Source organism: Thunnus albacares, chromosome 9 (assembly GCF_914725855.1).
Source record: "Thunnus albacares chromosome 9, fThuAlb1.1, whole genome shotgun sequence".
Taxonomy (NCBI): Eukaryota; Metazoa; Chordata; class Actinopteri; order Scombriformes; family Scombridae; genus Thunnus; species Thunnus albacares.
The window spans coordinates 26469268-26492396 of NC_058114.1; the positions used below are offsets into that span (position 1 = coordinate 26469268).

The 23129-nt window shown below is 40.5% G+C and overlaps 1 protein-coding gene across 2 annotated transcripts; it reads right to left on the bottom strand.

Moving 5' to 3' along the window:
• Positions 1 to 1059: 1059 nt before the first annotated feature.
• On the bottom strand, positions 1060 to 21391 carry kita (KIT proto-oncogene, receptor tyrosine kinase a). Of its 2 annotated transcripts, none has more exons than XM_044362550.1 (21): positions 20927 to 21391; positions 17783 to 18037; positions 16799 to 17083; positions 16497 to 16636; positions 15503 to 15674; positions 14859 to 15045; positions 13932 to 14047; positions 13570 to 13684; positions 11560 to 11744; positions 9954 to 10060; positions 9670 to 9796; positions 8977 to 9081; positions 8543 to 8653; positions 8169 to 8310; positions 7899 to 7993; positions 7665 to 7795; positions 7147 to 7269; positions 6204 to 6315; positions 6012 to 6111; positions 5595 to 5700; positions 1060 to 3733 (listed from the first exon to the last, which is right to left on the bottom strand). In XM_044362550.1, the coding sequence occupies exons 1-21, from the start codon at positions 20979 to 20981 to the stop codon at positions 3554 to 3556; spliced, it is 2949 nt and encodes a 982-aa protein (XP_044218485.1). In that variant the 5' UTR covers positions 20982 to 21391; the 3' UTR covers positions 1060 to 3553. The 2 variants fall into 2 exon arrangements, with proteins under 2 accessions (XP_044218485.1, XP_044218484.1); XM_044362549.1 differs by having other exon boundaries at positions 15503 to 15695.
• Between the last annotated feature and the right edge of the window lie 1738 nt (positions 21392 to 23129).

Sequence of the window (23129 nt, forward strand, 5' to 3'; positions counted from 1 at the left end):
CAGATCACTTCCCACTTTTCATCTTTCCGATGGGCAGAGAGAAAGGAGACAAGATGGTTTCAAGAGATGAATAATGGCTCTACTGTCTGACAAACCCCCCTAGCTACATTATAAATGTCAGTGTTAATAGAGTAGTATACTTACTTCAACAAGAACATTTTCATACTGAGGCAGTGCACACCTATTAGCCCTCAAGGAAGCCTGGAGCCTAATCATATAAAAAAGGTTTGACAGATTCAATGTCTTTGAAGTATGTTCCAAAACATCTGTAATTCATTGACATTCAACTGCTGTAAGAGGATGGAAGGAGCAACTTACTCTGTAACTGTAACTTTCTTAGGAGCAAGGTCATAAACAGACTTAATTAATACACACATATATTATTCATTGACAATGAAATGCTGTGACAAATAATATTTCATATTGTGAAAATATCTGTTGGCTGCAGTGAGAAGCGTTGATGTTGTCTTGGCCTTATTACTGTAATAGCACAAAGATTCACCTCAGTCTTTCACTCTTCTTCTAAAACTTCCCTAAGTCATTCGCATCCAACTACTCTGTTGCTTCAATGGTGGGATTTCCTGCCTGTCTCTTATCAGTTAGATCCTAAAACAATAGACTCAGCCCACACAAATTTGTACACCGGGCTTGTCTGTGGGTGACTCCGAATCCTCCTTGTGGCTTTCCCCTAACGACCAGATGTCCCTTTCTGGGCAGGGGCCAAAGGATTTAGTGTAGAGCAGGAAGAATGGCTAAAAAAAACATATAGTGTCCATTACTGTGCTTCACATAGCATTCAGCAATACTTAGGTCCAGTTAACCTCCATTTCACAGCAAAGTAGAGATAATCTGAATCACTTGTGACAACCGCCTGAGGGGACAAACTGCTTTGAGAATTCACATGGCTGGCACTGCACTTGGAAAATTTGTAATGACTGTCATATGTCAGTCATTAAAAGATTTCCATTCATTACAGCACTGATTTCAGGAGATTTAAAGTGACCTATGTTGAGCAAGATGCATTTTCAATGAGAAATGATGTATTCAAGGACCAAAAAATTTCATTGGGAATTCAATATACACAATTTTATTTACATTGACATATGTAACAGCAACACATCAAATTTACATGGTAACACTAAAGCCTTAGGTTTAATAAATATGTAGCAAAATGCAGGAAAAACCTCTAAGATGTAAGGGGAGCAATGAAATGAAAAATAATCTCTATTTGTCTCAGACATCTCCCTCCAGGTTGTAAAATACAGTAATGTCATTTTTGACTGATATTGCCATAAATACTGATGGTCTGATATGACCATTGAGAACAGTTTAGCCTGTTTTACTGTGGCAGTTACCAAGTGAACTGGCACATGGGTCGAAATGATGAATTAGCCAAAATCAAAACATTAGCTAAAGCGAATCTCTTCCATTTAAGTTACCATGGTGACAGAGACACAAGCAGCGTTTTCCAGTTGAGTCTACAGTTGGAAATCTGTGCACACGTAAGAAAATACAGCATAATAAAAATTTGCATGAATGTACCACATCTTCAGTAAGATAAACATCTTCAAAAGCATCAACATTACTTTACAACATATGCACATTTATATTTACAAAAAGACAGAGCAGTAAGACTGTGGGGTTTTAGTAGCCTAAACGACTTTGATGAATCTTTAGTAGTGGCACCTCTTATAACAATAATTCTTTTAATTCTGCAAACATACAGACACGCACACAAAGACGAGTAGACGTGCATGCTCTCACGCATACAAACACACACAAACACACATGTTCATACACACAAACAGGACACTTTCCTGGTGCTCTTCACAACAACATCCACCAGTGGGAAGAGGGGAATCGTAATGGTCTGAACTGGAACAGACTACTGGCTGAGAGCTACTGATAGACCCACTTCTGATGGAGGAAACAGCTGGATACAAAGAGGAGAAGGACTGCTGGGAAACCAGCTACTGGCCGGGGGAACAATGAGATGACCAACACACTGAGCCACTCTTACTCAGTGTTGAGCCTTGATGACCCTCAGTCTTCATCTGGCTTGTTGCCTCAGAGATTACTGCAGTTCACTTAATGGCATTTCACATTAGCATCGCCCTGACTTGATCATGATATATACAATAGAGAACTTCAGCAGCAGTATGGGCAAAAAACACACCAACTGCCTGTCAGCCTAAACAGACAAGTTCCTGTTTCCTGGTCCTTCATGAAGGGGTAGAAGGTGTAAAGCAGAGAAAACACATCTCAGAAATGGCAGTACCTGTCTCATGCTTGTAAACAAAGATCATACACTGGATGTGGCAGGAGAGAAACCATATAAACCTGAACAGTTATTTACACCTTTACAAGAGAACTCTCCAGCAGTCCAGTTGTCAAAAAGTGAAACTATACACCTGGATTACTTATATGTAACAAAACCAGGACGAACGCTGAAGCTCCTCAGAGTTACAGGCATCACAGAGTGTCTTCTTTGTCAAATGTTTAACTCTCATCATATTGTAATGATTAGTATCATTATCTACAGATATGTACACATATACAGTCAACAAGCACATAAATGAAAAGCTAGAGTACCATGTCTATACCACATCTCTGAAGACAACTGTGTATGTAAAGTAATAATGGGCTGATACATGGTATAAATAAGTGTATCTGTTAATCAAATCCTGTAAAGAAAGTTATTTGCTCTCTAGGTAGTGACATCCAACATAAAATGAGCAGAAATGTATCAACTAATCAACTTGAAGCACTTATGGACTCTAAGCATGTCTACCATGTTGTCTACTAATACTGTAGCTTATATACCAGTGTCTTGATATCTCAATTTGAATTGGCCCCTGAAAATTATATCCTTCATATAAACATAAAGCTGAACAGATGGAAATAATACTGACAATAAAAGAATAAAAAAAAATAAATGAAAGCTGGTGTATACGTGGTGTATGGAGTGATGTGAATTTCAAGTGCCTCAAGTGCTTTTTTTCCTCCGACAATTGCAACAGCCAACCAAAATAAAAACACTACATAAAATGTCCATGACAGAAAAACAACAAAGAATAACAAAACACAAAATGTAATAAAAAGAAAAAAACTCCAAATAGATAGAAAGAAACATCTCAGTTACATACGGAGTGCCAAAAAACAACAAAACAATCTTTATGAAATATGTAGGAAAAATTTGACTGAAAAACTCAAAATAACAAAACAGATAGCAGTGATAATGTACAACAGTTTTAGAGTCCCTCCGCCTCCCCGGTGCCTTAAGAGTTATTCGCTGTGAGCAGGGGAGCATTAGTCCAACTTTTCTCCCTGTAATCAGTAGGCAATAATAGTGATAGCAATGATAAAAGCCATTCTTCCTTTGTTGTTCTTTCTAGCAACAAATGGCAATTACCATTCTGTCTGCGACACGTGACATCAAATGCCATTGGTATCGGGGGGTGGGGGGTGGGGGTGGGCAGGTGTAGTGTTTGGGTGGTTTGTGGCGGAACATTCCAGGCACTTTATGAGGCAGCAAGACAGGTTGGGTGGGTCCTTACACCCGTTGGGCTCTGAGGGTTGTCCCCTCCAGGTAGACCTCATGTTGGACCAGTAAGGGCTGGGTTGGAGCGCTATTACTGCCGGCTGAGTTTGGGTGAAACACCATGCTCTGAGAACTCGGCTCCTCCCTGGCTCCGGGCGTCACAGGAATCCTGGAGCTGAAGTTGAGATAAATCTGAAAATGAGGAAGAGTTGGTGGAGAGAAAGAGAGGTTTGTTCAAACATCTCAGTTAAACTTCAGTATTCATATAATCTGCACAATGTGTCTCTTTTCTTACTTTAGTGTTTTATATATGTGCCGCTACATCAACAAATAACAAATAAACTTTAAGGAATAGTATGACATTTTAGGAAATATGCTTGTTCACTTTCTTGCCTAGCTCATGGCCAGGAGTCTGTTAGCTTAGCTTAGCATAAAGACTGGATGTAAAGAAAAACAGGTAGCCTGGCTCTGTCCAAAGGTGACAAAATATGCCTACGAGCACCACCTGAAGGTTACTAATTAACATGTTATATCTCGTTAATTTAAAGGTCCAATATACGACATTAAGCCTCACTAGATGTCTCGCTGTAGCACCGGCATCTCAGACCAAAACAAATGTGTGCATTATTTACTCAATGAAGTTGGAAAAAGAAAAAAAAAAAGAAAGCGCCCCCTGAACTGACAGCTCACGAAACTCAGATCAAACTGTCAAACTAGGCAGTGCTGATCAAATGGATCAAGATTCTCTTACTGCTAATGTTTTCAGAAACATATTTTAATGTTCTGTTTAGCTGTAATATGAGAAACTTTTTGACCCGCTGCCATGTTGAAAACGGACACATGGAGCACACAGAGTGACTCACATGCACTAACATGCACACTCAGATACACTAGCATGCACGCTCACTTGCAATAACATGCATGCGTGGCTGGACCGGCTATCAAACAAAGAACAGAGAGGCTCGGATTACAACACACACACACAGAGTGTGACTTCATTCTCTGCTCAGGTTGCCATTACTCCACGATATCTTTACATAGCAGATAGTTGTTTACTGACATTGAGTGGCACTGAATGTTGTGTATTGCACCTTTTATCCGTACAATAACCCAAATGAAAAAAGTTGTGATTTTACGAGCAGTTATGTACTACTGGACTGGACTACTTCTTGGCCAGGTGCAGTTACTTCCTGAAGAAATAGTTTCTTAATTGTTTTTTGTATGAATTAAACAAATTAGATATAACATGGTGAGTTGTGAGCTTTGGAGCTGGTGGAATGCATGTTTTTTAGCTTTGGACAGAGCCAGGCTAGTTCTTTCCCTCTCTTTCCAGTCTTTATGCTAAGCTAAGCTAGCCGCCTCCTGGCTGTAGCTTCATATTTAATCCACAAACATGAGAGTGGCATTGATCTTCTCATTTGATTCCCAGCAAGAAAATGAATAGGCATATTTCCCAAAATGTCAAACTGTCCCTTTAAAGCTTAAAGCATGAACTATCAAAGTTGTTGTGGTGTAAGTGGAAAATCATGAGAACAGTGGAACCCCTCATATGTTGCATGTGTAAATCAGATGACCAGGGAGTTCAAAGACATATGCTCATGCTGTGAGGCCCCAGACCCTCGGCTAAATTATGTGTGAACACTCTAGAGGTGGCTTTGAAAATGGCAGAAATCCACACCTAGCGTGCTTGCCACAGTCATCCGCTTTAAAAAACAAATCTATCAGGGAGTGTTTGAAGAATTAAAATAAAATAATCATTGGTTTATCTGTTAGCATAGAGGACATTGCTTAGCTTCATGTTGTTCAATATGTAAAAACATTCTCTGTTTTTTTAGATTGTTTGTTTGTGAAAGCTTAAGGGCTTAAAAATAATGCCAAAGGTATCACATGAACCATGTAACATCAGGTTTTAGGACCCAAGAATTGCCTCTATTTCACAATGTCATAACCCTGCTGAATGGTGTGTGAAGTCTTCTCGGTTCATTATTTTTAAGGAATGGAATTTTGATCTCTTTACAGAGAAAGTAAACAATCTCAAAGTGGTGCGACCTACATGCTTAGTGGCATCTGACAGCTGTTGTTCAATCCTTTCCACGACCTTCCTGAAGGGGGGTCTATTGAAGGGGTCAGCATCCCAGCAGGACCGCATAATCTGATACCTGCAAAGCAGTATATGAGCACACAAACAGTTTTATTTGTCCACATTCCCTTCCTTTTCTTTGCTTGTCTTGCTTTCTGTTCAAGAGTTTTTACATGTCCCAGTTTTACTGTAGTTATATGCTTGTGAAAAGCCAAATGCAACAGGATGAGAGCAGGCTGCTTTTCAAATCCCCCACATCACATTCTTTCATAGTCTCACCACCTCCATCTATCCAACCACACGATCTCTGCTATGATCCTTCTACACTCACTCGCATTTCACTTCAACACCTTTCACACACGCTCATATTTCACTTCAACAGAAACTCACATTTCACTGGGTGCAAACTCTGGCGCATCCAGTCTGTATCCTTCTTTTATCAGTTTGTAGAACTTGGCATCGACAGGCATACCAGGATAAGGACTGTTTCCTATGTTAAGAAGAGAGATCTCGTTACACTATGTGCTTCTGAAAACGCATGGAAAAGCCAGAATACCACACACACAGATTTGATAGACATACCCAGTGAGAAGATCTCCCAGAGCAAGATGCCATATGACCACACATCACTCTCAAACGTATACACGCACTCGAAGATACTTTCTGGAGACATCCATTTCACTGGAAGACGAGCCTGAAAGAAAGTGATGGAAAATTGCATTCAGTAACAATTGGAAACTTTTAATCAGTGATGTTATTTTACTTTTATGGCCAAACAAGTTGTGACAGACCACAGCCAGTTCATCAGCTGTCATATGCATGTCGGGTTTGTATACAAGCCTCAACAACTGTTCCTGTGTACTATGCTATCTTAAGGCTAACAATTCAAATGCAGAAATTAAACAAATGAAACAATAAAGTACAAGAGAGGCCACTGCAGAAACAGAGAAAAAACAAAAAGTTAAAAAGGGAATTGTTGCCTTGAGTTTTGAGAAAAGTTCTTTTGGAAAATTCATTTTTTAACAGTTCTCAGAAGACACGATGATCTGAGAACAGGCTTGTTGAGAAATAAGGTTCAAGATACAGTTCGCGTAAGTTGCTGAATATTTTCTAGGAGGAGTGAGTCAAAGGCAAATTGCCTTGTTTGATCTTGAAACTGTGTTTCAAAACATCCTCAAGACTAAATAATGTTCCTTCAACTAATTACTTTCAAATATTATATTCCTTAGATGATTTATCGTCATACACCTTCAGCTAAAATTAGCTTTCTAGAGAAAGGAACAGTCCCTAAGGAGGAAGGTTGCATAAACAGCAGCTTTGACAAATGACGACATGACAGATTATGCAAGGGCCCACCAATTAACTTTATTATTTACTTACCAATAAACTAATTTATTACTTTACAAATTGATTTAAGCAGTTCCAAACCAGTAAATCTAAGGACAGAGGTTGATTTAATACAGTAGAAGGATGTCATGTTGCAGTGGGACTTTCATGAAGTGTCACATCTTTAGTGCAGACTTACATTGCCTTTGACTACATAGTTGGAGTCTGTGGTGATGTCCCGGGCCAGGCCAAAATCACATATCTTTGCCACTCTTCCTTGAGTCAGTAGGATATTTCTGGCTGCCAGATCTCTGTGGATACACTGGAAAACAAAGCACACCACTACCTATAATATCTGATGATACACATTAGCTACGTGACCAATCAATAATATAACATTAGTCACGAATGAAGCGCTTTTTCCCGATGCAGTTTGGTACTGAATTTCCACATCTGATTCTGTGTAACACACAACCACTGACACTGATACATGAGCTTATCGGCCACAGTATCTTTGCCCCCATGACTAATAAATTTTTCAACAGCATGCTCCAACATGCGTTTTAGGTCCGCTTACTAGCTGTGGAAACATGACCAACGCTTTGTGTTTAAAAAAAAAAAAAAAAAAAAACAGTCAGATATGATTTGTAGAAATTCACATTCAGTTTTATGCAGAAATCTAGCTTGACAGTTGTTATTTTAAGAGTGGATGCTCACATTTTTGGAGGCTAAGAATTCCATGCCTTTGGCCACTTGGTAGGAGAAGCTGAGAAGGTCTTCAGTGTCTAGAGACAGACCATCCTCGTCAAACATTTCACTCTCAACATCTGCTTCAGCGTAAGAGCCACCTGAAGGGACAAACGGGTCCAAAATTATTTTTTCTGATATGGTTTAAGCCTTTTTTCAACTGTGTCTATTAAGTCTGAAGAATTTGATGAATGGCTGGCTTGCCTTTGCGCAGTGAGCGTCTCTTCTCAGAAGATGAGCTGAAAGGAAGGTTGCCAGCAGCAGAAGGCCTCATGGTCATGTAGCCGTTCAAGCTGTCACTGTGAAGAGGAAAGGAGCAGTCTGGTCTGAGCTGAGCACAGTCGCACATAGGCACGCTGCCGTCTAAATACTCTCCTCCTACGCACGTTCTGGATAGTAAATACTAGTACTTTCTTTTCTCTTCCAAACACAATAAACCACTCTCCCATTCTTCAACACATAAAAGAACCTGACCCAGCTGCGTCTCTCTGTGGCACGACGTTGCGGTAGTAGCAGTCTTCCTCGAGCTTGTAGCAGATGAAGGATTCTCTCTTTCTGCGTAGAAAGTTAAGGAGGTCTCCGAAACAGCAGTACTCTGTAATCACCAGTGTAGGGCCTGCAGATGAAAAAACACGCCTCATGTCAGTGATATTTCCAGAAATATAACAAACAGCTGATTTAGAAAGTGAAACGGTACCAATGTGGTGTGGTAAAGCATGGTTTGATACACATACTGACAGCAAGAATCAGAAGGAAATTAATCATCTTAAATGTTGTAAACAATGTCTGAGGTTTCTAGTTTTATTCCACATTCCTAATTATCATGCTGGACAACATGGCTGCCGCACCTCCAACAGTGCAGGCTCCCAGCAGGTTGACAATATTCATGTGGTTTCCCAAGTAACTGAGGACTTTCAGCTCTGACATCAGTGCCTCTTTCTCTGTGGCATGAGCGCTTGCTGTGGAAGAAAAAAAAAATGTTGGAACACAATCAGCATGTGCAAAAGGATTAGGAGTAAACTAAGCTCAAGTTCACCCATGATTGCTGGAGGCTAATTAAAATAAAAGGGTGCCTGTTTAATATGTTGACTTGGCAGCAGTGTGCAAACCACCCAGTAAAAATATCAACATAATAACTGCCTGTCTTTAAACATCTACAGGAAAATTATTTATTAATTAATTCTTAACAAATCATAGCTATTATGCACATTTATCAAATAGCTACGTTTAGTCAGTTTGCTAGACTGTGCTCGTGCCAATGCCTTTGCATGTATGTGCTTACATTTGAGCATTTTCACAGCCACCGTCATGACTGAATCTGCTTTGGAGAGTCCATACGCAGTTGCTTCCACCACTTTTCCAAATGCACCAGATCCCAGTGTCTTCCCTGAACACAAGAAGACAGACAAAAAAACTGTTACTCCCCATCTTGTTTTCCTCCCTCAAACTGGCCACATGCCAGCGTTCCTAGGACAACACACCAGTTTTACCCCCCGGGCTGCGTGCGTAGCCAACAGGACACGCAGGATCCTGTTTAAGGAGGTTTGTTAAAAACAACACCCAGAATATGTCAACAATATTATGTTTGCAGTGAGGGAGTGGGGTTTCTTCATTAATGAGCTGTAGAACTGGTTCGTCGGTAATGACCACAGACATGGCTCAAACCTTAATGCTGTGTCCAAATACACAGAAAACAGAGTCTGTCAATCAGCATGAAGTAGCCTGAGGGTGGCAGCAATGATGTCATGCCAACTGCACTGTTAGGCTTGATTACAGAGACTATTACTGAGTCAAACCTCCATTTATCTCCATTTCACTCTGCTCCTACAGTGACAACCAGGATGTACATTTCAGTGTCACAGTGCGTCAGAAATGACAGATTAATAGAATTATAGAGGCCTCAATACAGCACACATCACAGATTTTTTTTTGATGAATCAGTGGCTGCAGCACATGAGGAGTGCAAATTGCTCACCAAAACGCAAGTTGTTTCGAGGAAACTCCCAATTGTGATCATACGGCAGCTGGGTGGGGTCAATGTACACATAGTTATTGCCGTGGATGCCCTCGATAACTTTCCACTGTATCTGGTATTTGGGTTTCTGGTGTGAAGGCAAACAAAAAGAGAGCAAAACAGACATTACTGATACAAACAAACTCATAGGGTTGAACATGCTATTCTTTATTTCTTGATCTGTTATGTCTCAAAATTTGAAGATAGAGGGTGTGCCACTCAGGAAATGAGCGGAACTGTCTTACCTGCATATACTTGTAGAACAGCATGATAAGAACAAGACAGAGGATGGCTGCTGCTGATACAGAGCCAATTAGCAGAGGGGTGAATAGATCATGGGGAACAGTCCTCTCTGCAGGAAGACAGATATGATTCTGTTAGGTACCATAAGATATACACAGTATGAGAGCAGTGACAACAGAGTCAAACAGTGACTCTCTCAGTGGTTTGCCATGTTTATACTCTAAATGACATTGCAAAGGGGCATTAAGGTAAGCCACAGAAAGTTAAGTCATAGTGATGCCCTCTTTGGTCAAATCACAGCAAACTAATCCAATTATTTATGTATACATACAGTAGGGTCCTCTGCTATTTCATGTTTGCAAATTCTCCACTTTATTTTGTTTGTTAACTGCTTTTAATCCCTTTTGATTATACAGTATTTTACTGTATTGCTGTTGCTTTTACAGCTGTGCTGGTGAGTAATTATATGTAATCAGTGTTCTGTTCCTTTGTGTCTGGCTGTTTGTGATGCCTTATTGTTTAGCTCCTCTGTACAGTGGGGTGTAATAAGCTCTTTAGAGATAAGAAGCTTTCTCTCCACTTCAAATCTGAGAATGCAGAGTCTGCAGGAACTAATCCCCTGTAAACCTGTCAGTGGTTTCTAAAGCCCTGTGTATTCTCTGCTGCAGCTCACTGACACCTCCAAGCCTCCTACAGCCCCAGAACTCCCAGCACTGCCAGGACTCCTACTGCGCTCCACACTCTCAGCGCCTCCGCCTGGTCTGCTGTTACTCTGTGAAGCATAAAAATCCTGGGCACACGCTCCCAAAGGCCTGTCTTGTCTGGCTGCGAACATTCTCCTCCCTCATAATGCTCGCCCACATACCCGCTGTAGCCACAGTTAGCCCCCAGTGTCCTGCATAAACCCGGGTCTTCAGGCTGAGGCAGGGACAACTTGTTATACTTTCGGTTCCAGTGCTGTTACCACTTTCAGGACATTATACAGCAGATGGGGAAGCCGTTATAACAGAGCGGATTTGGAGTCATAGAGTAAACAATGGACTAAAGCTAATTCCTATCTGTAAGTGACAACATCTTATCGTAGCCAATCATGTCTGAGGTATCTCTCCGTGCTAATGTTTACCTAACAGATTTTAGGAGACCAACTTCTAACTTTAAGGCCACATTTAAGGGTTAATCCTCACCCAAATCATGCTTTTAGTAAATATTTTGAGTTGAGAAATAAATCCTATGAGGGCGTTACAGAAAGCTGAACTTAAAATTTTGTTTCTAAGTCCACAGAGCAGGGAGTCACAGGCAGGTGACAGAAGTTTTAATGTCACTCAGATTAATCTAGTAAACAGCATTTTCATGAAACTAAAATCAGGTAAACAAAGATCTGCAATTTGAAATGAGGAGATTTTCACATCCGTCAGTCCTCTCTCTGCACTGTCGACTTTGTTGCACTTAATTCTTATCCGAAGGTGAACACAAGCAGAGGATTATAACAATTCAACAACAAAACATGAGACTGCCAGGCGCCGGCACCCCCTTTAATACCACATGACCTGTGAGCATATGTGTGTGCATCCCACTGTATTAATTTGCGTGTGTGATACCTCAACTCACCACTGATAGAGAAGAGTGTGTAGGCCTGCTCTCCCTGCACTGTGGCCACACACTCCAGAGTATTGAACCGTCCCCTGCTGATGTTCACTCGACTCTCCACCTCTGTCTTTCCAAACATGGGACTGAACAGTGTCACAGTGATGATATTGTGCTCTTCCTGGGTGGCATTCACCTGTTGGGAGCACCTGAAGGCAGAAGATTATACATTGTTGATTGCGAGTTGACGGGATCACCGAGCTATTCATCAATTGTCTCAGTCAAGAGTCTCTGGCATCTCTGACCTAAGTCTCTGCAAAGCACACATTCCTTTCCTTAGTCATGAAAACACCTTTCCCAGGAATTAGTTTTGCCAGAAGTCATAATACTAGCAGGGAATTCCTTCTGTGCTCATAAAACAAAGGTGATTTTTTTATAATGAGGCCATGGCTCCATGTTTCACTGCACTGTACCATAAAAGCAACTCTTATCTACGTACTCTCTGGTCATAAGCTCACTCAGGTCACATTAGTTTCTCTTTCTATACTTTGTGTGCGTGCCTGCATGTAATGAGTGTTAAGTGGATTTGATTGTAATTAAAAAATGACTGGATGAAGTTGGGATAATTACTTATGATCCATTGGCTGTGCCACTTGGGATTGGAGTTGCTATGGCAACCAGGTGCTCCTCCTACAACACACTTTATGTTTGACACAAGATGAACTGGTGTCCAGTTGTATCCAGGTAGATGTACTGGGCCCCTACCAATCACAAGTCAATTCTTTTCCAATCCCCTGTCACATGGGATCATCTTATCACAGTCAACCAATCACAAGTCAGCCTCGTCAAATCCCACAATCCAACATTCCACCTTCATCATCATTCTTGCCTTCATCCAATATGTCTTAAGTGTGACCTTTATGACCCTTGAGGTGTGCTTCAAATTAATTTTGTGTAAGTTTGAGTGTAAGACTACAAACAAAGATCTGAAAAGGTGCTTTGCAATAAGTTGGTGGTGCTGCGTGCAAACATAAAGTAAAACTCCCCAAACTTTACAGAATAACCAGAAGGGACTCTACATTAATGCAGTTTTAACAGCCTAAATGCTTATCAATAGTGTCTTACAGAAAATAAACCTTGTGTATATAGAGGGAAACACATTGCAAAAGCTGTGAAATCGTTAAGCAAACACAAATCTAGTAACTGGAAAGCTTTAGAGCATTTTGTTGGTTCGTTGACACATGATATAGCTGCTTTTGATTTTGATTTGGCAGGTTTTGCTTACTTTGTTTTCAAAACTGATGACCAATTTGCCTTATATCAGTTTCCAATCCCAGTAATTACTTCAGGCTGTAGTTTCAGTGCACGTCCAGCATAGTTGTTACACAACACCAGCATATTAGTCTGTACTTATTTATGTCTTTTAAACCAAAGTAGAAATAACGAAAAACTTTCACAAAGGAATATGGATAAAGTTTGAGACTGGAATATGGGACCATATGTTTTTCTTACTCTTATGTCGTTTCTAAAGCCCCTGGAAACTTTCAAAACTTTCTGAAAAGTTTCAAATCTTTCTCTATGACATTAAATATTACCAAATAAGCAACAATAAAAGTTCAAATTTGGTAAGAAAAATCCTTAGTTGTTATTTATTTAAAGTTTAACACTCACTCAACACTTAACACTTAACCCAGCTAATCTGCTTTATGAGGACGGTGTGGGTATGGTTTGATCAGATTTGATTGACAGCGGCCTGGCAACAATACTAAACACTGATTGGTGCATGGAGGTATGATGTCACACTTCGTCTGCCCACTTCAAGCCAGTGTGAAACGTAATGACAAACAGAGAAATGTGGAAATCTCTCATGTTAAATAACCAAAACTGTTTTAACTTTGACAGAAAATTGTGTTTTCACATATCTGCATCGATCCCTGATAGTATGAAGCTGATTGAGAAAATAGGTTTCCAAGGCCTTTATAAACTATACATTAAAATGTTCACCGATTGAGCCGCTTTGTCTGATGATCTCACCTGACATAGGGCTGCTCACAGTAGTACCAGGTGATCTGTGGGGCAGGGAACCCCTCCGCCACACAGCGTACCTGTCCGTCCACCGGGCCTTCATGCGATACAATTTCAGGTTTACCTAAATCATACAAATTAATTTATTAAATGTCAAGTAAAACAAGTTTTATCAGCATGACATTTAACTGTATTGAACCTCAGCCAGGTATAAATCACACAAGGGAGGGTGAAAGCTATAGACCTATAAAGAAAAAATGTCAATGAAGCCTTTTACCTCATGTCAGCGGATGCAATGTGGAGGAACTGAATTTTTATTATATAGCTTAAGGGAGCAGGAAACCTTTAACATAATCTATGACATAACTTACTGATAACAAAGATGGTAAATGTCTGATTCACTGATGCGTCACCATTGGAAGCTTGAAAGGTGTAAACTCCACCTTCTGACGTTTTCAGTCGCACCAACCTCAGCTCGCTGCTGTACCTAAACAACAAAAAGTAATTATATTAATTGTTAAATTCTTATTGTTGCTTTAATTGTGCATAAACAAAGAAAAAAAAAAGAAACAGCTTCTGCTCATTCATTTCTTTACTGCCTGAGGAAAGAATTTAAAATGCTCAGATATTTGCATTTAAGATTATAACCAGTGTTCTCTTTGTCTTCTTTTATACAAATCAGTTCATCGACAGCGTGCTCATGCAAAGCATTAACAGAAAATGATTAACTATTTGCAGTCCTTTTATACCCAATTATTCTCTAGGCTACTTTAGAAATCAATTTTTCTACACTTACTGACATGGATTTATTGATTTTTAACATAGTAAGAAGAACTGTGTTCTCTCATGTCCAATTGAGGCTTAAAGGTCACATCACAGGCTTGTCATATTAAAAGAAATGTTTGTTTCACACACCATGAAGCGTGAACTAAAATGCATTATGCTGGACATGCAGCCTTTGATAATATTATGTAAAATTTCTATCTGCAGCACAGAGGTAATACTGCAGATATTTCATGGTTTCAATTTCCATGAAAGCCATTTATATTCTGACAGTTCTCGTTTCACTAGAAACCCATAGGCCTTTTTAAAATTTCTGCCGTATTTCTCAGGGAGCTGCAACAAGTGTAGCTGTTGCATCAGCACCTTGGCTGACCTGCAGCCATCTCCAAACCAAAGGTGTTAAATTCCATTGTAAGACGTTAATGAACATTTTCATCTATGTGGTGAGACTGGGGTAAGTCACATTTAAAGTAAGTGTGTGTGTGTGTGTGTGTGTATGTGTGTTTTTGTCGCACCTGTACTCATGACTGTGTGTGGTGATGACATGGTCGGTTGTGTTCTTGAGCTCGTGGCCCATGAAGCTCCAGGAGGAGATGTATGGCTTTGGGTAAGCCTCCATGTCAACGTTTAGGGACAAACTCTCGCCTGAACGGACATGGATGGTTCTGTTGTTTATGTGGGTTAAGCTGATGAACCCTTTTTCTGAAAAATAATGAAATTAGATATTGTTGCAGGATTTGCAGAAGTAAAATACAGTCTATATTCATTGGACACAGAATGATTTCAGTCGTTGTCGTCAAGAGACTTACAGGCAAACCACAGAGTAACCCAACACATGCACATGAAGACCTCACAGTCAAAAGCGACGGGACAAGACAACACATACCGTATCACTCCAAATATGAACAATTAACATTCAAATTTCATGAAAACTGGTGAATTTAAAGTTGCTGTCGGCTTTTTTGAGATGAAATATCAAGAAATTCAACACAAGACTGATACAACTCCAATACCAGCTATGAGTGACTGGCCGGTCACACCTTCTGCTTAAAATTTCTCCTCATTGGTCAGTTATGACCAATATTTTATGACGTCAAAAATCTACCGAAAATCTACCGAACGCAGCTTTAACTGAAAACAAATCTCTCCATGTACTCACCATAAACATCGAGCCACACTGATTGCATGTTGACCCCTTTCTCGTTCTCGGCTTCACACTGGTACCTCCCAGCGTCCTGTGGTCCGACCGCCGCAATGTGCAATGTGGCACTGCGTACGTGAGTAAAGTCCTCCGTCAGGATACGTGAAGCACCGTCAACCTTTGGTGGTTGCTGTGGATACCAGACGGCACCCTGTCAACGCCCAGAGATCTCTAGAGATTAACCCCGTCTGCATGTCTATCCTTGCCAAGCACACAAATACTGACAGACACACAAGTGCCTGCATGCAAGCTACATACACACATCCAGTCACACACACATACGTATGCACACGGTAGTCCACATGTTCCACACACAGCCAAGACCCTCAAGCTTAGACAGCAGGAACTATGGCCCCTTTCACTCTCGTCTATAAGAAGAGACAGCCACTGATATCAGCTACACAGGAGTTTCACCTCTCTCCTCCACACTCTGCTCTTCATTACAAAAACATTTTTTAAAATAGTTGAATCTATGTATGAAATATTTTTTAAAAAATCTGCATTAGCGCATCATGACATCAATCTTATGAAGTTTTTTGTGTGTATTAAAATGCTACGTTTCTACTGAATCATTGCAGTTTTTGACTAAGAATTGTGGCAGCTTAGATGAGATGGCACTAATTTTTATGTTCCTGGACAATAATCAATGTAACTGGCAGGTAGTTATTATTTGGATTCACATTTCTGACATATCAAAGATGATTTATGCGAGTTTTTACAATAAATTCAGAAAAATAACACTAGTGCTGGCTATAAATCCCCAGGACAGCTGGTATTTAGTGGCTGACTCTTCCTAACTCTTGAGTAAAATATCTCCTAGACCTGATCAAAGCCCCTTTAGATCTCACAAGACAACCAATCAATACTCAAAAATGGCTCCACTGACAAAAATCTAGTTGAATCTTACACCAACAGCACAGTACACAGTAAAGAAAAGGCAGAAGCGTCTCACCGAGCCAGGCGGGGTGACCCACTTCAGCTTAATTTCTCCATTGACGTTGGTGGTGTTGCAGGTGATTAAGAGACTCTCATCCCAGGTGAGAATCATTCTTTTGGGTGCCTGCATCTCAATCACAGGAGGAGCAACAGGGACTAAAAGGAAATAAACTCAAATTAAGATTCAATTTGCATAAATGTGTCAGAATCCTGACTTTTATAGAGCTAGTGCATAACAAAACAGAGCAAAACAAACAAAAAAAACTTTTAAAGCAAGCAAAACAATGTACATGTATGCATGTGTTTACACTGCTTTACCTGGTTTCGCTGTCAGATAGTAGTCACGTGATCTGACGTGCTGTTCTCTGAGCGTTCCTGTGCACACATAGCAATCTTCGTAGGCCTTTTGTGTGTTGTGGATGGTGATGCCTTGCTCCAGGCTTGCAGAGTACTGGAGACCAGGGGCCAGAACTCTACTGGAACACGTTTCTAGGCGCAGGTCGACCAGACTTGGATCAGTTGCTAGGCAGGGGATGGAAACAGAGTCTCCCACTCGAGTGAGAATGTTGGACACCATTGATTTTCTGAACGGATTGTCGGGATCTGCCAAAAAATGCAATCGCACATCGAAGGTGGTGTCAGAGCGGTAAAAACAATGTGTTGTTGAAACTTTAGTTTGTGACTTCTATGATATAAAAACGCTACACTGCTCCACAGGCTCCATATTCCTGATATTTTTATTTGGGAAGTCATATTTTGACTTCTTGCCATATGATTGCTATGAATTGCTTCTTTCTTCATGATGGTTCTAGCACTGATAAAAAAAAAAAACAGAGTGTATTTGTGGGCAAAAGTTAAAAGTTTACCTCCTGCACAAGCTCATAAGCAAGTATTTATGATGATTCCACATCTGGGCCTCTGATCTAAACTGCTTGTTGCCTTAAAGGTAGAAGTGTGGATTGTGGGGTGAATGATCAGCACATAAGCCTGCAGTGATGGCAGTAAGCCAAGGGGATGTGGAGCCACATAGAGCAGGAGATACAGTAAAACTCAGTTATAGCACTCGATAATCGGCTAGAGTATCTACTGTACCTGTCAGGGGCAAAGTTACAAACACCTTTGTCTATAAACACACCCACACACACTGCTCCCTGTCACTGCTGTGAGAAATGCCAAAGGATTTCCTCTGCTGTTTTTGATTTGAATCATCTTTCTCCTCTCTCTCACTCACACACACACACACGCAAATACCACACAACCACAAATCACCTACATTTGCTCATACACAGATTATCCAGCTACCTTTGACAAAGACATAGATGGAGGTTTTCTCTTTGGAGCTCTCCTCCAGGCAGATGTAGCGACCCATGTTAAGAGGCTGAGCCCGGCCGATGTGCAGAGTGGACATCCCGACAGTTTTTTTCTCTCCCCGCACCTTCAGCCGGTCCTCCCGCTGCCACTGCATGTTCCTCTCACCCTGGCAACGCAGGTCGAAGGGTGTGTTGAGCTGGACGACAAGGTGGGGGCCGGCAGGGGTGATAGTGGGCTTTGTGTTGCCTATAATGGGAATGAAGGTACAGCAAACATTCCAAACTCATGATTTTGTGTTATTTATATGTTGCAAAGTGGTCTACTTTTTACCACACTGTGCAGGACAAGATCATACATCCTCATGGCCACATTGGTGATATTATGATCACTCAGAGGAGGAATGCTTTTAAACACTGAAGTGAGGTTAAATGTCCTGAAAGACTGAAGATCTTTTCAAGTCTCAGAATATTGGAGAGATAATTTAGGTCTTTTTTATTATTATTACTTTAAAAACCTTAAAGGGGAGTTAGGCGGCATTTAAAAGATCCTAATCATGCTATAATCCCCCTCCCCACTGTGAAGTCAAGATGTGTCAACAACTCTACAAGACTCATGTGCATTATAACGGCTTAAAGGTACAATCCCTGATCCAAATGTAAACAACAGGATTGCCCCACCCTCAAAATTCAAAACACAAGATTTGTACTGGCTATCACTCCCAAATTGATTGAGAGGTCTTTTGATACACAGATTAACACTTTAAAACAACTATATATAAAAGAATAATTGTTCAGTTTAAGACGGTTTGTCTTAACGGTTTGAGAATCACAAAAAGTGTTATTTTTCATCTACAAGCTAAGCTTTGATGATATATGTGAATATACTTTAGATTGTTGAAGATTGGGCTTTTAACGTCTGACTATCATGACGTAAAGTGGCAGGTAAAGGAGCTCGGAGTGACACCGGAGATCACACCCTCAACCTCTTGACATCTGAGTACATCTTTCTAATCAAATAGCAAAGGAAATCAAGTGAGGACTTGCGCTACACACAAGAAACATGCAACTCCTCCTTCATATTTTTACCAGTCATGGTATAAAATAAAACAAATGTGTGTAGCATGAGCTGGCGTGATGGGTACTGTGAAGTGGATGTTTTCAAGGGGTCGGCTATACCCAAAGATTCAATCTGCTGCACTAACTGAAAACAGGTGCGGAAAGTGAATGAGTAATGTTTCCTGTTCCCTGAGAAAACATCACCAAGAAGACTAAAAAAAAAAGAGGTACACAACCCCCACTGAGCTCCTCAGTGATAAAAACACTACAGAACTGTGGCTGCAGCTTCCTCTGTACAGTAGGAGTGTGAGAGATCCATCCGTCCACTCACCCCTCCTTTGTTACGATAAATAAATACATTTCATATGAAGTCAATTGTTCTCCCTTTCCCACAGCCTACACTTCAGCCACAGTCATGTACAGTATTTATTGTGTATAGAGATAACATTGTGGAAAGGGTGTAATGGCACGACAGACTTATCTCAAACACTTAAATTATTAGAATCACAGAACAGCAAACAGCAAAGACAGGTCCGTTTAGAGACTGTTAATAATGCTTATGGATTCTGTGTGTGCAGAACCTCTGTGTCCTAAATATTTACCCAACAACTGTGGAATTTAACGTAAAGGTTTGGCAGGTCAACATGGCAAGTAGGGGAAGATAAAAAAAGAGGATCTTACAGTTCTTTGTGATGTATGCGGAATAGGCTACATTTATTAAATCATTAAATAGCACAAGAAATTGTCGCAGAGCACAGGAAAACATGGCAAAAAGTGAATTAGGTGTGCAGCCTGTCTGAACGGGCTTAAGGCAAACTTCATGGCGTGCCGTATTGCATCACATGACAAGTAAGCTTGTGTACACTGACTGGAAATGTGGCAGTCATTCAAATTCCCTGATGATATCAACATGGACATCAACGGCCTCCCATGGGCTGGCGATCGGATCTGATGGAAATGAAGCCACAAAACACAGTCCACCTGATCCCGCCCTGAGCTGCACGAGGCTCCGCGGACGCACCAGTGGTGCAAAGGAGTGCAAACAGCAACACTTTATCACATTATGGTTAACCGCTCGTATCGGGACAGAAAGGAGGTGTGTGCGACATGCCAAGACACATTTCCATAATTTTGCGAGCTATCTCTGGGGAAATCCCAAACTCTGTTTCCTGACATGATGAAAAGTTGACTTTGAATTATAAACTTGCGGTTGAACCGATAAAAACCTTTCAAAGTGAAAACTCAACTGACATAACAGAGTAAAACCCAAACATATTTGTATAAAAAGGCAGTAAAGTGTTCTAATTAGATGTTTATGGCCCTTAACCTCAGCAGCAAGACTGAAAATGATGCCAAGACATAATAGATGCAATGTGTCAAAATCCATCCACAGAAGAAAGCAAAACAAACCAACTCGGGCTGCAGGTCTAAACGGCTTGGTGTCAAGTCACACATGTGACAATATTTAGTACCTATCCAAAAGGTGAGGAATTGCATAAACAGGCTAAACAGTCCGGGATATTGCAGCTGCTCGTTTGCATGCTTCCTAGGAATAAGAGGTTGTTAATATTTCCATAACGACGGTTATGTGCGGCAGAAAACCGCATGAACCTGTCGCCCTTATCGACCATAACAAGATATTTAAAAAAAGTCTCGGCATCGATCGCAGTCATGTACGTTATTCTGCATCCTACTTTACTTCCACAGTCACATCGCTTTTTGTTAATGGCGCTCTGTTCTCTAAATAAAACATAAATTATTAAAGTAGCGCGCTCCAGATCATCACCCAAAGTAGCTATCCACTTTCCTCATGAGGTTTCAGTGACTTCAGGTTTTCTTATCAGCGGGCTTTAGACCTGCCTGCACTTACAAGAACAAAGACAAGTGTGGAGAAATGCACCATGAGGGCGATGCAGAGCAAGACAATTCAATTCACTATAATGTGGATTAACCTACCGGGCTAAAGGGAGCTGAATACCTGCAGTCATTAAGATATAGTCGACCCTTTCGTTGTTCAAAAGTGAACAGCAACAAGTTGCCTTCATAAACTGGCGCATCAAGTGCAAACGCTCAGCCTTACCTGGATGGAAGGTGAACTGCAAAAAGACAGACAGCAGTATCCAGTGGTATTCCATAGTTATTATTCCATGGGTCTAGTTGTGAAGGTGAGCCAGTGCCTTTATGGTCAAGGTAGCTCTACTCTACTCGCCGAGCGCGTCGGGGTTGTGGGAAGTTGACTGCGGGCTCTGATAGAGGCGCACTTACAAGTCTTTAAAGGCACAGATGCTCAGTATAGCTCGCAACAGCAGCAGCCGTCGCCTATCTGTAAACATGCTGTTCTCCTGGAGCGCGCCAGAGGGGACGGTGCAGGCCGACCAGGTAGCCTATCTCTGACTGTCTGTGGCGTCAACAACATGTTTATACGAGCCAGTGGTGGAGCCTACGTTACACAGAGAGAGGGAGGTGTTTGGGACCTGTTGTCTGCTTCCCGACTAGAAAACCGAGCTCAGAGACTGACAGATGAAGACCAATTGCACACCAACAATTGTACAAAGCTTTGATCTAGCCCACATGAATGATCCTGCTGTAGATAACGCTGAATCTTTAGGAATCAGTATATCTAATTAAGTCTGTAGAACTTTCCACATGTCTAGTCAAAAAAACTGGGAGCAACCCTAACACGTATTCACGCTTTACACTGAAAACACATCAGTTTCAGGTCTAAAGAGACAATAATGTTTCTCAAGTATTTTATTTTATTTTATATTTATTTTGGGATTTCTTCAGAAATGGGGAAGATAACGACTCTTTGTCTTTTGCTTCCTCCTGAGACCACACATGACATTATTTGGACACTGGCACACACTCGCACACTCCCAGAGGTGGCCTAGTTTTCCACTGGCTATCAAACATGCATGCATGGTAACTGCTCTCTGATGGTGTGTAATGTTGCAAGCAAAGCAAAGCAAGCAAATAGCTATGCCATATTTTTATTGCAAACAGCTGTTCTTGTATCATCCACTATTCCATCCACATCAGGTTTATCCTGTAAATTAAAACAGCCAGTTAAAATCCCCTGTTGTGATCACATCAAACACTGTTCCCCTTCTGAGTGACTTTTTAGATGAACCCATTCGGGGAAACAGAATTTGCATTTTAAATGTTCTGTTTCTATTTATCCTGTGATATGATGTTAGACTTTTTAATTCTCTCTACACATATACTATTTTTTGCATAAGACTTTATATTATAACATTTTTACATCCTCAGGGTTTTACAGTTCAAGTGATTTAACCAGTTTTTGTAGTACCCTTGGGGAAAATTTTCAGTTGGAGTTGAACCAAAAACATTAAAACATAATGACTCCTGAAGGGGCGCTATAATTAAAGATCAAAAAGACCTGTACAGATTTCACTTCATAAAGTTGGGGGACAGTTTTAAAAGAACAAAAAAAAACAATTGTCAAAATCAAGGCAGCAGAGACGGAGAGATTCTGAGTTTTAGGCCCTATTTTGGGTCAAGCTCTAAAAATACTGGATCCTACATTTCCCGTAATGCAACTCAATGGTATCTTTCATGTACATAGACCTTCCCCGCCTGTTAAATGCCTCTCTCAAACTCCACACCCCCGGTTTATTTTCAATTTCTGCCAAATATTTGAAGTCTCTAGCATATAACTCAAAACAACTCTGACAACATCATCAGGGTTATTTTAAATTATAGGCATGAGAGTCAAGACTCTTTGACTTTAGAAAGCTCTTACCTGAGCCAAAGAAGACATTACACAATGATTTTCACAGGCCATGACAAGTAAACTAACCTTTTTGTGTAAAATCTGATGGAGTGCCCCTTTAAAAGTAATTTAAAGAATAATATAAAACAAAGCCTATATGTTTGGTCTGATTTAAGCTCAGCAAGCTGCCATTATTCAATCTATTCTACAACTTGTCATTTGGACTACTGATCTCTGCCTCTGTATATGTATGTATTTATTTTCTATGATTTGCACTATTGTACATGTTTGGCTTCCACATGCAAATCTGTGGGTGTGGCCTCTACTATTAACATTGTGTGTTGTTAATGTGAAATTAGGTGGACAATAAATGACAACCAGTAATTCTGCTGTGACATTTTTAACCAGAGTCCATAAATGTCACGACTAACCCAATTAAACAAATGTCATGAAATCTGATATGCATGTTTCAGAAATGAATTTTAAGTCCTTGTGTACTTACAACAAATCCCACTAGAAATAATACATACACTCATTTAACAGCTTCATG